The 23,416-nt window shown below is 39.4% G+C and overlaps 1 protein-coding gene across 1 annotated transcript in view; it reads right to left on the bottom strand.

The window, feature by feature from the left end:
• The window catches only part of LOC139579790 (multiple PDZ domain protein), a 126,085-nt gene that overhangs the window by 8,471 nt on the left and 94,198 nt on the right, over positions 1 to 23,416 (bottom strand). The window contains exons 21-36 of the mRNA XM_071408610.1: positions 19,870 to 20,109; positions 18,667 to 18,844; positions 18,098 to 18,208; positions 17,915 to 17,983; positions 17,472 to 17,543; positions 17,203 to 17,287; positions 15,984 to 16,228; positions 15,068 to 15,159; positions 14,514 to 14,814; positions 12,195 to 12,278; positions 11,664 to 11,857; positions 10,537 to 10,684; positions 9,896 to 9,973; positions 9,647 to 9,758; positions 8,296 to 8,339; positions 463 to 585 (exon numbers count right to left, since the gene is read on the bottom strand). Coding sequence (XP_071264711.1) covers positions 463 to 585; positions 8,296 to 8,339; positions 9,647 to 9,758; positions 9,896 to 9,973; positions 10,537 to 10,684; positions 11,664 to 11,857; positions 12,195 to 12,278; positions 14,514 to 14,814; positions 15,068 to 15,159; positions 15,984 to 16,228; positions 17,203 to 17,287; positions 17,472 to 17,543; positions 17,915 to 17,983; positions 18,098 to 18,208; positions 18,667 to 18,844; positions 19,870 to 20,109 — 2,176 coding nt within the window. The remainder of the gene's footprint in view (positions 1 to 462; positions 586 to 8,295; positions 8,340 to 9,646; positions 9,759 to 9,895; positions 9,974 to 10,536; positions 10,685 to 11,663; positions 11,858 to 12,194; positions 12,279 to 14,513; positions 14,815 to 15,067; positions 15,160 to 15,983; positions 16,229 to 17,202; positions 17,288 to 17,471; positions 17,544 to 17,914; positions 17,984 to 18,097; positions 18,209 to 18,666; positions 18,845 to 19,869; positions 20,110 to 23,416) is intronic.

Here is a 23,416-nt window from a genome sequence, read left to right as displayed (position 1 = left end):
AAGGAGAGAGAGTGAGAGGGAGAGGGAGTGAGAGAGAGAGAGGGAAGAGAGAGGGAGGGAAGAGAGGGAGAGAGAGAGAGAGAGAGAGAGAGAGAGAGAGAGAGAGAGAGAGAGAGAGAGAGAGAGATATGGAGAGAGAGAGAGATGGAGAGAGGGAAGAGAGAAGGGAAATGAGAAAGGGGGTGCGAGAGCGAGAGAGGAGAGATGGAGAGAGGGGAGAGAGAGGGGAAATGAGAAAGGGGGTGCGAGAGAGAGAGAGAGAAGGAAGAGAGGGGGAGTGAGAAAGAGGGAGGGAGAGGAGGGAGAGAGAGAGAGAGAGAGAGAGAGAGAGAGAGAGAGAGAGAGAGAGAGAGAGAGAGGAGTGAATACAGGCAGAGAGAACGGTAGGACATATTCATACACAGATCAGTTGAATTATTTGATTTTGTAAGCATGCAGACACAGACAGAGAGAGAGACGTACATATATACGGTGTGATCTGGCAGCCAGTCCATCAGGGTCCAGAGTAGAGATGAAGAGAGGTACGTCTCCATGAGGAGAACCAACCCCACCGGCTACACTCAGACCCAGAGAGTCACACGGACCCTGGTGTAACACATATAATACATACCATATATATTACATAAAACAACATATAGACTCTACCAACCATATATATTACATATAACAACATATAGACTCTACCAACCATATATATTACATATAACAACATATAGACTCTACCAACCATATATATTACATATAACAACATATAGACTCTACCAACCATATATATTACATATAACAACATATAGACTCTACCAACCATATATATTACATACCATATATATTACATATAACAACATATAGACTCTACCAACCATATATATTACATATAACAACATATAGACTCTACCAACCATATATATTACATATAACAACATATAGACTCTACATACCATATATATTACATATAACAACATATAGACTCTACCAACCATATATATTACATATAACAACATATAGACTCTACCAACCATATATATTACATATAACAACATATAGACTCTACCAACCATATATATTACATATAACAACATATAGACTCTACCAACCATATATATTACATATAACAACATATAGACTCTACCAACCATATATATTACATATAACAACACATAGACTCTACCAACCATATATATTACATACCATATATATTACATATAACAACATATAGACTCTACCAACCATATATATTACATACCATATATATTACATATAACAACATATAGACTCTACCAACCATATATATTACATACCATATATATTACATATAACAACATATAGACTCTACATACCATATATATTACATATAACAACATATAGACTCTACCAACCATATATATTACATATAACAACATATAGACTCTACCAACCATATATATTACATACCATATATATTACATATAACAACATATAGACTCTACCAACCATATATATTACATACCATATATATTACATATAACAACATATAGACTCTACCAACCATATATATTACATATAACAACATATAGACTCTACCAACCATATATATTACATACCATATATATTACATATAACAACATATAGACTCTACCAACCATATATATTACATATAACAACATATAGACTCTACCAACCATATATATTACATATAACAACATATAGACTCTACCAACCATATATATTACATACCATATATATTACATATAACAACATATAGACTCTACCAACCATATATATTACATATAACAACATATAGACTCTACCAACCATATATATTACATACCATATATATTACATATAACAACATATAGACTCTACCAACCATATATATTACATATAACAACATATAGACTCTACCAACCATATATATTACATACCATATATATTACATATAACAACATATAGACTCTACCAACCATATATATTACATATAACAACATATAGACTCTACCAACCATAATTATTACATACCATATATATTACATATAACAACATATAGACTCTACCAACCATAAATATTACATATAACAACATATAGACTCTACCAACCATATATATTACATATAACAACATATAGACTCTACCAACCATATATATTACATATAACAACATATAGACTCTACCAACCATATATATTACATACCATATATATTACATATAACAACATATAGACTCTACCAACCATATATATTACATATAACAACATATAGACTCTACCAACCATATATATTACATACCATATATATTACATATAACAACATATAGACTCTACCAACCATATATATTACATACCATATATATTACATATAACAACATACTCTACCAACCATATATATTACATATAACAACATATAGACTCTACCAACCATATATATTACATATAACAACATATAGACTCTACATACCATATATATTACATACCATATATATTACATATAACAACATATAGACTCTACCAACCATATATATTACATATAACAACATATAGACTCTACCAACCATATATATTACATACCATATATATTACATATAACAACATATAGACTCTACCAACCATATATATTACATATAACAACATATAGACTCTACATACCATATATATTACATATAACAACATATAGACTCTACCAACCATATATATTACATATAACAACATATAGACTCTACCAACCATATATATTACATACCATATATATTACATATAACAACATATAGACTCTACCAACCATATATATTACATATAACAACATATAGACTCTACCAACCATATATATTACATATAACAACATATAGACTCTACCAACCATATATATTACATACCATATATATTACATATAACAACATATAGACTCTACCAACCATATATATTACATACCATATATATTACATATAACAACATATAGACTCTACCAACCATATATATTACATATAACAACATAGACTCTACCAACCATATATATTACATATAACAACATATAGACTCTACCAACCATATATATATTACATACCATATATATTACATATAACAACATATAGACTCTACCAACCATATATATTACATATAACAACATATAGACTCTACCAACCATATATATTACATACCATATATATTACATATAACAACATATAGACTCTACCAACCATATATATTACATACCATATATATTACATATAACAACATACTCTACCAACCATATATATTACATATAACAACATATAGACTCTACCAACCATATATATTACATATAACAACATATAGACTCTACCAACCATATATATTACATACCATATATATTACATATAACAACATATAGACTCTACATACCATATATATTACATATAACAACATATAGACTCTACCAACCATATATATTACATACCATATATATTACATATAACAACATACTCTACCAACCATATATATTACATATAACAACATATAGACTCTACCAACCATATATATTACATACCATATATATTACATATAACAACATATAGACTCTACCAACCATATATATTACATATAACAACATATAGACTCTACCAACCATATATATTACATATAACAACATATAGACTCTACCAACCATATATATTACATATAACAACATATAGACTCTACCAACCATATATATTACATATAACAACATATAGACTCTACCAACCATATATATTACATATAACAACATATAGACTCTACCAACCATATATATTACATATAACAACATATAGACTCTACCAACCATATATATTACATATAACAACATATAGACTCTACCAACCATATATATTACATACCATATATATTACATATAACAACATATAGACTCTACCAACCATATATATTACATACCATGTATATTACATATAACAACACATAGACTCTACCAACCATATATATTACATATAACAACATATAGACTCTACCAACCATATATATTACATACCATATATATTACATATAACAACATATAGACTCTACCAACCATATATATTACATACCATGTATATTACATATAACAACACATAGACTCTACCAACCATATATATTACATATAACAACATATAGACTCTACCAACCATATATATTACATACCATATATATTACATATAACAACATATAGACTCTACCAACCATATATATTACATACCATGTATATTACATATAACAACACATAGACTCTACCAACCATATATATTACATATAACAACATATAGACTCTACCAACCATATATATTACATATAACAACATATAGAATCTACCAACCATATATATTACATACCATATATATTACATATAACAACATATAGACTCTACCAACCATATATATTACATATAACAACATATAGACTCTACCAACCATATATATTACATACCATATATATTACATATAACAACATATAGACTCTACCAACCATATATATTACATACCATATATATTACATATAACAACATATAGACTCTACCAACCATATATATTACATATAACAACATATAGACTCTACCAACCATATATATTACATACCATATATATTACATATAACAACATATAGACTCTACCAACCATATATATTACATACCATATATTACATATAACAACATATAGACTCTACCAACCATATATATTACATATAACAACATATAGACTCTACCAACCATATATATTACATATAACAACATATAGACTCTACCAACCATATATATTACATACCATATATATTACATATAACAACATATAGACTCTACCAACCATATATATTACATACCATATATATTACATATAACAACATATAGACTCTACCAACCATATATATTACATACCATATATATTACATATAACAACATATAGACTCTACCAACCATATATATTACATATAACAACATATAGACTCTACCAACCATATATATTACATATAACAACATATAGACTCTACCAACCATATATATTACATACCATATATATTACATATAACAACATATAGACTCTACCAACCATATATATTACATACCATATATATTACATATAACAACATATAGACTCTACCAACCATATATATTACATGTAACAACATATAGACTCTACCAACCATATATATTACATATAACAACATATAGACTCTACCAACCATATATATTACATACCATATATATTACATATAACAACACATAGACTCTACCAACCATATATATTACATACCATATATATTACATATAACAACATATAGACTCTACCAACCATATATATTACATACCATATATATTACATATAACAACATATAGACTCTACCAACCATATATATTACACTCTACCAACCATATATAGACTCTACCAACCATATATATTACATACCATATATATTACATATAACAACATATAGACTCTACCAACCATATATATTACATACCATATATATTACATATAACAACATATAGACTCTACCAACCATATATATTACATATAACAACATATAGACTCTACCAACCATATATATTACATATAACAACATATAGACTCTACCAACCATATATATTACATATAACAACATATAGACTCTACCAACCATATATATTACATATAACAACATATAGACTCTACCAACCATATATATTACATATAACAACATATAGACTCTACCAACCATATATATTACATATAACAACATATAGACTCTACCAACCATATATATTACATACCATATATATTACATATAACAACATATAGACTCTACCAACCATATATATTACATACCATATATATTACATATAACAACATATAGACTCTACCAACCATATATATTACATGTAACAACATATAGACTCTACCAACCATATATATTACATATAACAACACATAGACTCTACCAACCATATATATTACATATAACAACATATAGACTCTACCAACCATATATATTACATATAACAACATATAGACTCTACCAACCATATATATTACATATAACAACATATAGACTCTACCAACCATATATATTACATACCATATATATTACATATAACAACATATAGACTCTACCAACCATATATATTACATACCATATATATTACATATAACAACATATAGACTCTACCAACCATATATATTACATATAACAACATATAGACTCTACCAACCATATATATTACATATAACAACATATAGACTCTACCAACCATATATATTACATATAACAACACATAGACTCTACCAACCATATATATTACATATAACAACATATAGACTCTACCAACCATATATATTACATATAACAACATATAGACTCTACCAACCATATATATTACATACCATATATATTACATATAACAACATATAGACTCTACCAACCATATATATTACATACCATATATATTACATATAACAACATATAGACTCTACCAACCATATATATTACATGTAACAACATATAGACTCTACCAACCATATATATTACATACCATATATATTACATATAACAACATATAGACTCTACCAACCATATATAATACATACCATATATATTACATATAACAACATATAGACTCTACCAACCATATATATTACATGTAACAACATATAGACTCTACCAACCATATATATTACATACCATATATTACATATAACAACATATAGACTCTACATACCATATATATTACATGTAACAACATATAGACTCTACCAACCATATATATTACATATAACAACATATAGACTCTACCAACCATATATATTACATATAACAACATATAGACTCTACCAACCATATATATTACATACCATATATATTACATATAACAACATATAGACTCTACCAACCATATATATTACATGTAACACCATATAGACTCTACCAACCATATATATTACATATAACAACATATAGACTCTACCAACCATATATATTACATATAACAACATATAGACTCTACATACCATATATATTACATATAACAACATATAGACTCTACCAACCATATATATTACATATAACAACATATAGACTCTACCAACCATATATATTACATATAACAACATATAGACTCTACCAACCATATATATTACATATAACAACATATAGACTCTACCAACCATATATATTACATACCATATATATTACATATAACAACATATAGACTCTACCAACCATATATATTACATATAACAACATATAGACTCTACCAACCATATATATTACATACCATATATATTACATATAACAACATATAGACTCTACCAACCATATATATTACATATAACAACATATAGACTCTACCAACCATATATATTACATACCATATATATTACATATAACAACATATAGACTCTACCAACCATATATATTACATATAACAACATATAGACTCTACCAACCATATATATTACATACCATATATATTACATATAACAACATATAGACTCTACCAACCATATATATTACATATAACAACATATAGACTCTACCAACCATATATATTACATACCATATATATTACATATAACAACATATAGACTCTACCAACCATATATATTACATACCATATATATTACATATAACAACATATAGACTCTACCAACCATATATATTACATATAACAACATATAGACTCTACCAACCATATATATTACATATAACAACATATAGACTCTACCAACCATATATATTACATACCATATATATTACATATAACAACATATAGACTCTACCAACCATATATATTACATATAACAACATATAGACTCTACCAACCATATATATTACATATAACAACATATAGACTCTACCAACCATATATATTACATACCATATATATTACATATAACAACATATAGACTCTACCAACCATATATATTACATATAACAACATATAGACTCTACCAACCATATATATTACATACCATATATATTACATATAACAACATATAGACTCTACCAACCATATATATTACATACCATATATATTACATATAACAACATATAGACTCTACCAACCATATATATTACATATAACAACATATAGACTCTACCAACCATATATATTACATACCATATATATTACATATAACAACATATAGACTCTACCAACCATATATATTACATATAACAACATATAGACTCTACCAACCATATATATTACATACCATATATATTACATATAACAACATATAGACTCTACCAACCATATATATTAGATATAACAACCATATATATTCCAGCTTTGCTCAGCATTTGCACTGATAGAAAATGACACAAACCCAGAGTAGTGTATATCCCACCTTATGTATCACCACTGTCCTTATCTCATGGTGGTCTTCACATGCTGTGGGGGAAAATAGCATTTATTACTGAAAAGGATGTTTTGGGTCTGCACTTGTTCACGCCCATTCAATGAGTTTACAGCGTTGGATTGATGTGTCTACTGTGAGGTCGAGTTACAAAACCAGACATCCCATAATCACAGAGTGAATCTCTCACAGTAGTCCTCTCCTCTCTGACGTCTCTCTGTCTCCCTCTGGTGGGTTAACTGTTTTACTGTAGTTAACTTTAAGTTACTTTTTACAATGGATCTGACTATTCCAGAAGTTGGTATGTTGTTTAAAACCTTTCTGGGACCGGGGGCAGTATTGAGTAGTTTGGATGAATGAGGTGCCCAAAGTAAACTGCCTGATACTCAGGCCCAGAAGCTAGATTTGGATAGAAAACACTCTAAAGTTTCCAAAACTATTAAAATAATGTCTGTGAGTATAACAGAACTGATATGGCAGGCGAAAACCTGAGGAGAATCCATCCAGGAAGTGCTATTATTTTGAAATGGCTGTTTTTCCATTGAAAGCCTATCCACCATACAAAGACAGGACCCAGTTCACGATCCCTATGGCTTCCACTACATGTGGCCAGTCTTTAGGCATTGTTTCAGGCTTTTACTCTGAAAAATGAGGGAGAAACACCACTTTCAATGAGAGGAGAGTGGACATTTCCAGACATTTGTCCGGTGCGTGTCCGGCGCCTTTCTTGTTTTTCCTTTTCTATTGACGGAGATATTATGATCCATTATTTATGACAAAAACAACCTGAGGATTGATTATAAACATTGTTTGACATGTTTCTGCGAACTTTTGTGGTACTTTTTAGATTTTTCATCTGCCTGCTGTGAGTGCGCTTTATGCCAATGGTTTGCTGAACAAAACGCACCAACAAAACAGAGGTTTTTGGACATAAAGAGGGACTTTATCGAACAAAACAAACATTTATTGGGTAACTGGGAGTCTTGTGAGTGCAACCATATGAAGATCATCAAAGGTAAGTGATTAAATTTATTGCTATTTCTGACTTTTGTTACTCCTCTACTTGGCTGGTTACTGTTTGTAATGTGCTGGGCGCTGTCCTCAGATAATCGCATGGGATGCTTTCGCCGTAAAGTATTTTTGAAATCTGACACTGTGGTTGCATTAACAAGAAGTGTATCTTTAAGCCGATGTTTAACACTTGTATGTTTTAGGAATTTCTATTATGAGTATTTCTGTTTTTGAATATGGCGCTCTGCAATTTCACTGGCTGTTGGACAGGTGTTCCGCTATCCCTATTAACACTGTGAAATATGTTATGAGCAGGCTCAATGTCACTCACTGTAGTCCTCTCCTCTCTGACGTCTCTCTGTCACCCCCGGGCGGCGGCCCTGGACATCATACACAGTGGAGGGGGTCAGGGTGGAGCTGTCACTACCTACGGAGTCACCACTCTGGACAACACAACATTACAAACCTTTAGACCAGGTTTTGACAAGAGACAGTTTTGACAAGAGAAACACAAAAAGTCCAGTGTGACGATAGACATGATGTTGTGGGGTGAAAGAGGCTTAGAAGCACTCTGTTTTACCTGACTTCCACAGGAGTAGTGAACGCCGACGGCTTTGAAGCGAGCGATCTCTAGGATCACCGTTCCACTACTGCAGCTCTGACAGACACAGCAGGGAGATAGAGAGAAGTTAAACCTGTGTGTGTGTGTGTGTGTGTGTGTGTGTCAGATCAGTAGCAGTGCCGTCACGTGTTCCTGTGTGGCTGCTCTCACATCCTGTGTGTGTGTGTGTGTGTGTGTGTGTGTGTGTGTGTGTGTGTCAGATCAGTAGCATTGTCGTCACGTGTTCCTGTGTGGCTGCTCTCACATCCTGTGTGTGTGTGTGTGTGTGTGTGTGTGTGTGTGTGTGTGTGTGTGTGTGTGTGTGTGTGTGTGTGTGTGTGTGTGTGTGTGTGTGTGTGTGTCAGATCAGTAGCATTGTCGTCACGTGTTCCTGTGTGGTTTCGCTGACTTCCTCTCTAACAACTAAGGTGTGTGTGTCAGCGCGGAAACAAGTTTGTGTGGTTGCCCTGACATCCTCTCCGTGTGTGTGTGTGTCTGTGTGTGTGTGTATGTGTGTGTGTGTGTGTGTGTGTGTGTGTGTGTGTGTGTGTGTGTGTGTGTGTGTGTGTGTGTGTGTGTGTGTGTGTGTGTGTGTGTGTGTGTGTGTGTGTGTGTCTCACCTGTAACAGTGAGGCAACGTGTTCCTGTGTAGCTGTTCTGACATCCTGTCTGTTGACTGACAGGATCTGGTCTCCTAGAAACAGCCGTCCGTCTCCATCAGCCACACCCCCTCCAATGATCTCAGACACAAACACACCTGTGTCGTTGCTAGTGGAAACATCAACATGTCATCACAATAACATTCATGACAGCTGAAAACCAGCAGACAGTGGAAAACCAGTTGACATTTCAAAACCAGTAGATAGTTGAGAACCAGTTGACATTTCAAAACCAGTAGATAGTTGAGAACCAGTTGACAGCTGAAAACCAGTAGACAGTTGAAAACCAGTTGACATTTGAAAACCAGTAGATAGTTGAGAACCAGTTGACAGCTGAAAACCAGTAGATAGTTGAGAACCAGTTGACAGCTGAAAACCAGCAGATAGTTGAGAACCAGTTGACAGTTCAAAACCAGTAGATAGTTGAGAACCAGTTGACATTTCAAAACCAGTAGATAGTTGAGAACCAGTTGACAGCTGAAAACCAGTTGACAGCTGAAAACCAGTAGACAGTTGAAAACCAGTTGACATTTGAAAACCAGTAGATAGTTGAGAACCAGTTGACAGCTGACAACCAGTAGATAGTTGAGAACCAGTTGACAGCTGAAAACCAGTAGATAGTTGAGAACCAGTTGACAGTTCAAAACCAGTATAGTTGAGAACCAGTTGACAGTTCAAAACCAGTATAGTTGAGAACCAGTTGACAGTTCAAAACCAGTAGATAGTTGAGAACCAGTTGACAGTTCAAAACCAGTATAGTTGAGAACCAGTTGACAGTTCAAAACCAGTAGATAGTTGAGAACCAGTTGACAGCTGAAAACCAGCAGATAGTTGAGAACCAGTTGACAGTTCAAAACCAGTATAGTTGAGAACCAGTTGACAGCTGAAAACCAGTAGATAGTTGAAAACCAGGTGACAGCTGAAAACCAGTATAGTTGAGAACCAGTGGACAGTTCAAAACCAGTATAGTTGAGAACCAGTTGACAGTTCAAAACCAGTATAGTTGAGAACCAGTTGACAGCTGAAAACCAGTAGATAGTTAAGAACCAGTTGACAGCTCAAAACCATTTGAAAACCAGTTCCCTTACCTCTTCCCTACAGTGCTGAGCCCCAGGGTCTGTCCAGGCCGTAGTCTGAGCTCCAGCTGGAAGACATCCCACAGGTCCTCCTCCCCGTACTCCTGCTGATGTCTGAACACCGTGAGACGCACCCGTTGAGGGGTCAGCCTTAACACCCCTATAGCTTCCTCATGGGTGGCCTGGCCCAGGTCTATACCATTCACCTGGAGAGAGAGAGAGAGAGAGAGAGAGAGAGAGAGAGAGAGAGAGAGAGAGAGAGAGAGAGAGAGAGAGAGAGAGAGAGAGAGAGAGAGAGAGAGAGAGAGAGAGAGAGACACTAACCCTTCAATGTTACCATGTCTGAAAGGTCTGGCTAGGTATCAGTGGGGAACTGATTCTACCATACTACTCACACCAGATGTGGAACCTTTGAAGGGTTAGCTGTGTAGCTGTAGTATAACCATACCACTAGTAGCCACTGTCTGATGTCAATGTGTGTGTGTGTGTACGTCTATGTTCATCCGCCAGTTTCTGTGTGTGTGTGTGTGTGTTTAACCATACCTCTAGTAGCTGGTCTCCAGTCCACAGCCTCCCGTCTCTCTGAGCTGCTCCTCCATCATTAACCTCATGGATTATTATGGCCCCCTGGTGGAGAAGAGAGAGATTATTAACCTCAAGGATATTATGGTGGAGAAGAGAGAGATCATTAACCTCAAGGATATTATGGTGGAGAAGAGAGAGATCATTAACCTCAAGGATGATTATGGTGGAGAAGAGAGAGATCATTAACCTCATGGATTATTATGGTGGAGAAGAGAGAGATCATTAACCTCATTGATTATTATGGCCCCCTGGTGGAGAAGAGAGAGATTATTAACCTCATGGATTATTATGGCCCCCTGGTGGAGAAGAGAGAGATCATTAACCTCGTGGATTATTATGGTGGAGAAGAGAGAGATTATTAACCTCATGGATTATTATGGTGGAGAAGAGAGAGATTATTAACCTCATGGATTATTATGGTGGAGAAGAGAGAGATTATTAACCTCATGGATTATTATGGTGGAGAAGAGAGAGATCATTAACCTCATGGATTATTATGGCCCCCTGGTGGAGAAGTGAGAGATTATTAACCTCATGGATTATTATGGTGGAGAAGAGAGAGATTATTAACCTCATGGATTATTATGGTGGAGAAGAGCGAGATCATTAACCTCATTGATTATTATGGCCCCCTGGTGGAGAAGAGAGAGATTATTAACCTCATGGATTATTATGGCCCCCTGGTGGAGAAGAGAGAGATCATTAACCTCATGGATTATTATGGTGGAGAAGAGAGAGATTATTAACCTCATGGATTATTATGGTGGAGAAGAGAGAGATTATTAACCTCATGGATTATTATGGTGGAGAAGAGAGAGATTATTAACCTCATGGATTATTATGGTGGAGAAGAGAGAGATCATTAACCTCATGGATTATTATGGCCCCCTGGTGGAGAAGTGAGAGATTATTAACCTCATGGATTATTATGGTGGAGAAGAGAGAGATTATTAACCTCATGGATTATTATGGTGGAGAAGAGAGAGATCATTAACCTCATTGATTATTATGGCCCCCTGGTGGAGAAGAGAGAGATTATTAACCTCATGGATTATTATGGCCCCCTGGTGGAGAAGAGAGAGATCATTAACCTCATGGATTATTATGGTGGAGAAGAGAGAGATTATTAACCTCATGGATTATTATGGTGGAGAAGAGAGAGATTATTAACCTCATGGATTATTATGGTGGAGAAGAGAGAGATTATTACCCTCATGGATTATTATGGTGGAGAAGAGAGAGATCATTAACCTCATGGATTATTATGGCCCCCTGGTGGAGAAGAGAGAGATTATTAACCTCATGGATTATTATGGTGGAGAAGAGAGAGATTATTAACCTCATGGATTATTATGGTGGAGAAGAGAGAGATTATTAACCTCATGGATTATTATGGTGGAGAAGAGAGAGATCATTAACCTCATGGATTATTATGGTGGAGAAGAGAGAGATCATTAACCTCATTGATTATTATGGCCCCCTGGTGGTGTTCTACAGTACATCATCAGACCATTTGGTATTTTACCCAGGAGAGGGTTTCTACAGTACATCATCAGACCAGTTGGTATTTTACCCAGGAGATTGTGTTCTACAGTACAGTACATCATCAGACCAGTTGGTATTTTACCCAGGAGAGGGTGATCTACAGTACATCATCAGACCAGTTGGTATTTTACCCCAGGAGAGGGTGTTCTACAGTACATCATCAGACCAGTTGGTATTTTACCCCAGGAGAGGGTGTTCTACAGTACATCATCAGACCAGTTGGTATTTTACCCAGGAGAGGGTGATCTACAGTACAGTACATCATCAGACCAGTTGGTATTTTACCCAGGAGATTGTGTTCTACAGTACAGTACACCATCAGACCAGTTGGTATTTTACCCAGGAGAGGGTGTTCTACAGTACAGTACATCATCAGACCAGTTGGTATTTTACCCCAGGAGAGGGTGTTCTACAGTACAGTACATCATCAGACCAGTTGGTATTTTACCCCAGGAGAGGGTGTTCTACAGTACATCATCCCGATGCTGAGGCCGAGTTATGTGTGTCCTTTACAGATCTCCATGGTACACATGGTGAACACACTCTATCACGCTCTCTCTCTCTCTGTCTCTCTCCTATCTCTCTCTCTCTCTCTCTCTCCCATCTCTCTCTCTCTCTCTCTCTCTCTCCCTCTCTCTCTCTCTCTCTCTCTCTCACTCTGTCTCTCTCTCTCTCTCCATCTCTCTCTCTCCCATCTCTCTCTCTCTCACTCCATCTCTCTGTCTCTCTTACCAGTAGCGTGTCACACCCCCCCACGATGCTGAGGCCCAGGCCCAAGTGTCCTTTACAGATCTCTATGGTGCTGTCGACGCCGGGTATTATGGGACAGCACAGGAGGTCAGGGGTCAGAGCGGAGCCCGTTGGCCAATCAGATCGCCCGCTGGAAGAGGAGGCGTTCCTGGCAGTGCCGACGGAGGAGTGGGGAGGAATGGGGGGGTGGGAGGAAGAGACATGGATGGAGGGATGGAAGGAGGAAGATGAGGAGTCCCCGCCCATGGGTCCTTGAGCCATCTGCGTCAGAGCGGCTTTAATCCTGATCAAAACAATAGCATCTCTGTTAGACATCAAAGTCGCCATCTTGGAAATATAATTAAGTAATTGATGGTCACCGTATTGACAACGAGTAAATCAAAAATAGTCACTATATTTCAAGCACAGTAAAATCATATGACTTAACACCAGTTTGATACATTTGATACAAACTCTTCTACAGGAAACGTCAAACAGGAAGCATCTCAACAGCGTGTCGTGTAATCCCATCTACTGTGTAGTGTGCGTTTCCTTACCTGGTGAGGAGGATCTGGACTTTAGAAGGAGCACTGTTGAGGATGGCTGTGGCGTTCTGGTGACTACGACCATACAGGATCTGACCGTTGATCTACAACCAGGACATAATATGTAATACTATACATTACTACTATATTTATTTAACTAAGCAAGTCAGTTAAGAACAAATTCTTATTTACAATGACGGCCTAGGAACAGTGGGTTAACTGCCTTGTTCAGGGGCAGAATGACAGATTTTTACCTTGTCAGCTCAGGGATTCGATCTTGCAATATTTCGGTTACTAGTCCAACGCTCTAACCACTAGTCTACCTGCCGCCTCTACACTCTAACCACTAGTCTACCTGACTCCCCTATAGCTGACGCTACTGTATGTTAGTGGCTGTGGTCCTCTACAACAGTGTTGAGGATGGCTGTAGCGATCTGGTGACTACGACTATACACGATCGACGCATCGCGGAGTGCCTGGACACAGCCCTTAGCCGTGGTAGATTGGCCATATATCGCAAACCCCCGAGGTGCCTTATTGCTGTTATAAACATCCTAAATATATGGGGGGGGTTTAATCATAGAGGTGGATAGAGGTTCATTCTTTGTATCTGGCCATCATAGAGGTGGATAGAGGATCCTTCTTTGTATCTGGCCATCATAGAGGTGGATAGAGGGTCCTTCTTTGTATCTGGCCATCATAGAGGTGGATAGAGGGTCCTTCTTTGTATCTGCCCATCATAGAGGTGGATAGAGGGTCATTCTTTGTATCTGTGCCATATTGTATTCTGTGACAGCGTGGGCAGCTCCATTCAGGTCTGTCTGCATTGAAACTTCTACGAGTCAGTAAAACAAACTGAAAGAGGGGTGCATACTGCCACCTGCAGTGTGCTGTCTCTTTCTCTAATCTCTCACACCCACTGACTCACCTCCAGTAGCTCATCTCCCACCCGTATCCGCCCGTCTCGCCCCGCCGCTCCCCGGGGGTCGACCCCAGCCACGTAGACACCGAGGTGGGCTCTGGAACCATCCCTGTCCTCCGTCAGGCTGAGACCCAGACCAGGCACCAGACCCTGTCCCCGGGCCTCAGTGCTAGTGATTCCCCTGGGACTCTTCTCCAGCTCTATCATATGGAGCTCACCTGGCAGACCGCCATACCTGGACATCATCTTCTCTGTGAGGGGGGAGAGAGGAAAAGAGAGAAAGCAGTAGAGATATAGAGAGAGAGAGAATGAAACACAAAAGGGTTGAAGTAGGAAATGAAGGCCGTGTCGACCTTTACAATCATATTGCTTATTCTGGTTCAATACCCTCATGTCAGTGTCTAGGAGGCTAGTGGTTATTCTGGTTCAATCCCCTCCTGTCAGTGGTTATTCTGGTTCAATCCCTTCCTGTCTGTGTCTAGGAGACTAGTGGTTATTCTAGGAGACTAGTGGTTATTCTGGTTCTATCCCCTCCTGTCAGTGTCTAGGAGACTAGTGGTTATTCTGGTTCAATCCCCTCCTGTCAGTGTCTAGGAGACTAGTGGGTATTCTGGTTCAATCCCCTCCTGTCAGTGTCTAGGAGGCTAGTGGTTATTCTGGTTCAATCCCCTCCTGTCAGTGTCTAGGAGGCTAGTGGTTATTCTGGTTCAAACCCCTCCTGTCAGTGTCTAGGAGACTAGTGGTTATTCTGGTTCAATCCCCTCATGTCAGTGTCTAGGAGGCTAGTGGTTATTCTGGTTCAATCCCCTCCTGTCAGTGTCTAGGAGACTAGTGGTTATTCTGGTTCAATCCCCTCCTGTCAGTGTCTAGGAGACTAGTGGTTATTCTGGTTCAATCCCCTCCTGTCAGTGTCTAGGAGGCTAGTGGTTATTCTGGTTCAATCCCCTCCTGTCAGTGTCTAGGAGGCTAGTGGTTATTCTGGTTCAATCCCCTCCTTCTTTCTGGCAGGCCTATAATGATGTGTGTGTGTGTGTGTGTGTGTGTGTGTGTGTAGGTGCGCGCGTGCGTGTGTGTGTAGGTGCGTGCGTGTGTGTTTTTGTGTGTGTGTGTGTGTATGTGTGTGTTTTTGTGTGTGTGTGTATGTGTGTGTGTGTGTAGGTGTGTGCGTGCGTGCGCACGTGTGTGTGTGTGTGTGTGTAGGTGCGTGCGCGTGTGTGTAACCCACTCCAGCTGTCGTCTTCCGTGTCTCTCCGTGTGATTGGTGCAGAGACAGTTGTGGGGCTTCTCCTGACCGTCCTATTGGCTGTTGGCTGAAGACGCCGGGACAAACAAAGGAATACAGGGTGTGTTCAAAACAAACACGCCCCATATATACACACATGTAGACAGGTCTGTATTAGTGCTGGTGAGAGGCTGTATTAGTGCAGTATATGAATAGAGGGTATGCTGTTTTTAGGGTTATGGTTACAGTCTCACACACACAGGTGTACGAACCTTAAAGGGAGTAGGGGTGAAGGGGTTGGCGGGGGAGAGACTAAGGAACAGACCACTGTGACTCTCTGGCATCTATATACAGGCCACACAGGGAACACACACCACGTACAGAGTACAGAGTACAGAGTACACACTTATAAGGTATAGTTCTGTCTCTATGAGGAAAACACATGGGAATCAACAACACAGACTAGACGTGACACAACAACCTCACGACTACCTGTCTCGTACAAAGAGTTGGATAGAATATGCACCTGTTTTAGCATTGACAGCATCATTGATGTGCCCTCTAGCCAACTCTATGTTCTAGTAAACAAAACATTAAAGTTGCCAAGCTGTTCTATATTCTAACATCAAATACTATGATACATAGATCCACATTCTACACAGAATATATATCATATTCTAATACAAAAAATGGGAAGACACACAGAATTACAAACCGTGTTGTTCAGTGAGTCGCTGTGTGACGCTGAGGCTTGCCTCTCATGGTTGGAGAGCACAGGAGACGACTGACGGGAAGAGGATATGAAACACAGAAGAGACAGAGAGAGAGACGTCACATGATATCAGAGGACATGTGTGTGCATGCGTACATGTGAGTGGCAGTTCCAAACTAAACCAACCTGTGATTTGTGTTGTCCAGTCTGCACCAGGAAGACAACAGGGTCTCCAGCACTACGGATGGCCTCCACTGCCCGCTCATGACTGGCATCTCTCAGATCCATGCCTCCTACCTGATCAATCAGCAATACATCAACCAATCAAATGCATTCCTGAAGCCCTGTTTACATCAGCAGTACATTACAGTTAATAGGCCTAGACTTCAAAGAGCAAGCAGAAGAAGAAGCAGTAGAAGAAGCAGAAGAAGAAGTAGAAGAAGAAGTAGAAGAAGAAGCAGAGGAAGTAGAAGAAGAAGTAGAAGAAGAAGTAGAAGAAGTAGAAGAAGAAGTAGAGGAAGAAGAAGAAGTAGAAGTAGAAGAAGAAGCAGAGGAAGTAGAAGAAGTAGAAGTAGAAGAAGTAGAAGAAGAAGACGTAAAAGAGGAAGAGGACGATGAAAATGAAGAAGAATCAGGTGATGTGTGGCCAGGAAAAGTCACCAGAAGGAAGAAACACACACACCTCTTTAATGAACACTCATCACAAACATATACACACACAAACACATCCCCTCTCCCTTCTCCTCTCTCCCTACCTCCAGTATCCTGTCTCCAGTCTTCAGGGTGCCGTTGTGTCCAGCAGGGCTGTCTGGTGTGATGTGTTTAATGAACACTCCTCTCATCACCTCTCCACTGCTCAGCCTGCTGCCCATCCCTCTACCTCCCATGATACTGATGCCCAGAGACTGGCCTGAAGAACGCATCAACTTGACCCTGCATGGGGGGGGGGGGGGACGGGGACAGAGAGAGAGAGAGAGAGAGAGAGAGAGAGAGAGACAGAGAGACAGAGAGAGGGGGGAGTGAGAGAAGGGTAGAGAGAGAGAAATAGGGGTAGAGAGACAGAGGGGGGAGGGAGAGAGAGAGAGAGTGAGAGAGAGGGAGTAAGGGTAAGAAGGGTAGAGAGAGAGAAATAGGGATAGAGAGAGAGAGAGAGATCCTTGATGAAAACCTGCTTCAGAGTGCTCAGGACCTCAGACTGGGGCCAAGGTTCAACTTCCAACAGGACAATGACCCTAAGCACACAGCCAAGACCTCTCTGGAAAGACCTGAAAATAGCTGTGCAGCGACGCTCCCCATCCAACCTGACAAAGCACGAGAGGATCTGCAGAGAAGAATAGGAGAAACTTCCCAAATACAGGTGTGCCAAGCTTGTAGCGTCATACTCAAGAAGACTTGAGGCTGTAATTGCTACAAAATGTGCTTCAACAAAGTACTCAGTAAAGGGTTCTGAATAATTATGTAAATGTGATATTTCAGTTTTTTTATGTTTTAGAAATTTGCTAAAAAAATCTAAAAACATGTTTTTGCTTCGTTGTGATGTCATTATGGGGTATTGTGTTAAGATTGATGAGGGAAAATAACAATTGAATACATTTTAGAGTAAGGCTGTAACATATACAATTTTGAAAAAAGTCAAGGGCTCTGAATACTTTCTGAATGCACATATCAATATGATATGAGAGAGAGAGAGATTTAGACTGGCCTTGGCAGCCTGACCAACCAGACGCTGTGGGAAAGACAGGGATAAACACGGTTGCCTCCCAACACTGCTGGAGGGTAAGATAACCGTTAGTGTGTGTGTGTGTGCGCATGTGTGAGTGTGAGTGTGTGTGTGTGTGTGTGTGTGTGTGTGTGTGTGTGTGTGTGTGTGTGTATGTGCGTGCGAGTGTCACAACGTGTGTGTATTAACTGTGTACTACGGCATTAGACAAAAAAAAAGCACAGCAACGTTTACTAACCTTCTAGGTTGAGCCCAACTGAGGTTAGTCGGATAAACAAACATCTCCTCCTCTCTCCCTTCTTCCTCTTTCACGTCCTCCTCCTCCTCTCTCTTCTTCTCCACTTTCTCCTCCTCCTCTCTCTTCTCCTTCTCCTCCTCCTCTCTCTTCCTCTCCACTTTCTCCTCCTCCTCTCTCACTCCATCCACACCTCTCCTCTCCTCCGGTGGTACGGGTGAGGGTGGGGGTTTAGGGATTAGGCTACAAGGAAAAAGATCACATGCTTTATAATCAGTAAAATGTTCATTTTTAATATTTTGTAGCCTATAATGTTATTCCTTATGATACATTTATCAATATTAACATTTATATAGGTAGAGAAATATATACACATTTATGGACTGTTGTCTTTGTTTGGTTACTTTAGCTATTCTTGCCATAATATGGACTTGGTCTTTTACCAAATAGGGCTATCATCTGTATACCACCCCTACCTTGTCACAACACAACTGATTGGCTCAAACGCATTAAGAAGGAAAGAAATTCCACAAATGAACTTTTAACAAGGCACACCGGTTAATTGAAATGCATTCCAGGTGAAGCTGGTTGAGAGAATGCCAAGAGTGTGCAAAGCTGTCATCAAGGCAAAGAGTGGCTACTTTGAAGAATCTCAAATATAAAATATATTTTTAATTGTTTAACACTTGTTTGGTTACTACATGATTCCATATGTGTTATATCATAGTTTTGATGTCTTCACTATTATTCTACAATGTATAAAATAGTACAAATAAAGAAAATCCCTTGAATGAGTAGGTGTGTCCAAACCTTTGCCTGGTACTGTATATATACACAAATATACATATCTTTTCCACCCCAAAACGTTTAAAAAACATAAGATTAAACATGAAACAGCAACATTTTAAGAAAGACAGTTCCTGGGTTTAGTGCCGCACACAGATCAGTGTCATGGTGGTTGTCTATGAATTCACATGAATATGTTTAAAGTAGACTTTGTGTGTGTGTGTGTTTGTGTGTTTATGTGTGTGTGTGTGTTTATGTATGTTTATGTGTATATGTGTGTGTGTGTGTGTTTATGTGTGTTTATGTGTACAATCATGTGTGTGAGATGTGTGTTTTCTCATGAATATGTTTAAAGTACACCGTAGACTGTGTGTGTGTGTGTGTGTGTGTTTTGTGTGTGTGTGTGTGTGTGTGTGTGCGTGCGTGTGTGTGTGAGGTAAAAAGCCCATTATATTGAGTGATAGCCATATCTACACAGCAGGAGTCTGTAAAAAGGAGCAGTGTAGAGCATTACGTTACAGCAGTAGGAGAGATAGAGATAGAGAAAGGAGAGAGAGGGGAGGAAGAGAGGGGGGAGGGGGAGGAGAGAGGGGGGGGGCGAGAGCGAGGGTGAGAGAGCGAGAGAGAGGGGGAGGAGAGCGAGCGAGCGAGTGAGAGAGCAAGGGGGGAGGCGAGAGGGGAGGGGGGAGGCGAGAGAAGGAGGGGGGAGGAGAGATAGAGAAAAGCAGAGAAAGCAACAGAGAGGGAGAGAGAGGGAGGGGGGAGGAGAGAGAGGGAGGGGGGAGGAGAGAGAGGGAGGGGGGAGGAGAGAGAGGGAGGGGGGAGGAGAGAGAGGGAGGGGGGAGGAGAGAGAGGGAGGGGGGAGGAGAGAGAGGGAGGGGGGAGGAGAGAGAGGGAGGGGGGAGGAGAGAGTATGTATTCATTTTTCTGACATGACACAGTACTGAAATCTATAGGTCTAAAAGAGTCTGAAAATAACCTTCTACACCACATGAATGTTAAAAAATACAGTTTACCGAGTGGCGCAGCGGTCTACCGAGTGGCGCAGCGGTCTAAGGCACTGCATTGCAGTGCTTGAGGCATCACCACAGACCCGGGTTCGATCCCAGGCAGTGTTAGATCCGGCCGTGACCGGGAGTCCCATAGGGCGGCGCACAATTGGCCCAGCGTCATCTGGGTTAGGGGAGGGTTTGGCCGGGGTGGGGAGGGTTTGACCGGGGGGGGTGTACTCGGCTCATCATGGTCTAGTGACTCGTTGTGGCGGGCCGGTGCGCCTGCAGACTGACTTCGGTCGTCAGTTGAACAGTGTTTCCTCTGGCACAGCTCCCGGGTTCAGCGGTGGGGTGTTAAGGGGCGCGGTTTGGCGGGTCATGTTTCAGATGACGCATGACTTGACCTTCGCCTCTTTGCAGCGAGGAGACAAGATCGTAATTGGATCGAAATTGGGTATCACGAAATTGGTGAGACAAAACGGGGTAAAATCCCCCCCCCAAATAAAATATGAAATACAGTTTGCTTTCTGGGTTTGAAACTGAGGCTTGAGGTGGAGCCTTAAGACTGTAGGGTTGAGGCTGAAGAAAGGGCTCGAGGTGGGGCCTTAAGACTGTAGGGTTGAGGCTGAAGAAAGGGCTCGAGGTGGAGCCTTAAGACTGTAGGGTTGAGGCTGAAGAAAGGCCTCGAGGTGGAGCCTTAAGACTGTAGGGTTGAGGCTGAAGAAAGGGTTTGAGGTGGAGCCTTAAGACTGTAGGGTTGAGGCTGAAGAAAGGGCTCGAGGTGGGGCCTTAGGACTGTAGGGTTGAGGCTGAAGAAAGGCCTCGAGGTGGAGCCTTAAGACTGTAGGGTTGAGGCTGAAGAAAGGGCTTGAGGTGGAGCCTTAAGACTGTAGGGTTGAGGCTGAAGAAAGGGCTTGAGGTGGACCCTTAGGACTGTAGGGTTGAGGCTGAAGAAAGGGCTCGAGGTGGAGCCTTAAGACTGTAGGGTTGAGGCTGATGAAAGGGCTCGAGGTGGGGCCTTAGGACTGTAGGGTTGAGGCTGAAGAAAGGCCTCGAGGTGGAGCCTTAAGACTGTAGGGTTGAGGCTGAAGAAAGGGCTTGAGGTGGAGCCTTAAGACTGTAGGGTTGAGGCTGAAGAAAGGGCTCGAGGTGGGGCCTTAGGACTGTAGGGTTGAGGCTGAAGAAAGGCCTCGAGGTGGAGCCTTAAGACTGTAGGGTTGAGGCTGAAGAAAGGGCTTGAGGTGGAGCCTTAAGACTGTAGGGTTGAGGCTGAAGAAAGGGCTTGAGGTGGACCCTTAGGACTGTAGGGTTGAGGCTGAAGAAAGGGCTCGAGGTGGAGCCTTAAGACTGTAGGGTTGAGGCTGAAGAAAGGGCTTGAGGTGGACCCTTAGGACTGTAGGGTTGAGGCTGAAGAAAGGGCTCGAGGTGGAGCCTTAAGACTGTAGGGTTGAGGCTGAAGAAAGGGCTCGAGGTGGACCCTTAGGACTGTAGGGTTGAGGCTGAAGAAAGGCCTCGAGGTGGAGCCTTAAGACTGTAGGGTTGAGGCTGAAGAAAGGGCTTGAGGTGGACCCTTAGGACTGTAGGGTTGAGGCTGAAGAAAGGGCTCGAGGTGGAGCCTTAAGACTGTAGGGTTGAGGCTGAAGAAAGGGCTCGAGGTGGGGCCTTAGGACTGTAGGGTTGAGGCTGAAGAAAGGGCTCGAGGTGGAGCCTTAAGACTGTAGGGTTGAGGCTGAAGAAAGGGCTCGAGGTGGGGCCTTAGGACTGTAGGGTTG

This window comes from Salvelinus alpinus, chromosome 6, assembly GCF_045679555.1.
Source record: "Salvelinus alpinus chromosome 6, SLU_Salpinus.1, whole genome shotgun sequence".
Classification (NCBI taxonomy): Eukaryota; Metazoa; Chordata; class Actinopteri; order Salmoniformes; family Salmonidae; genus Salvelinus; species Salvelinus alpinus.
The sequence above is the reverse complement of the archived record's forward strand: the minus strand, read 5'-3'. Positions and strand labels throughout refer to the sequence as shown.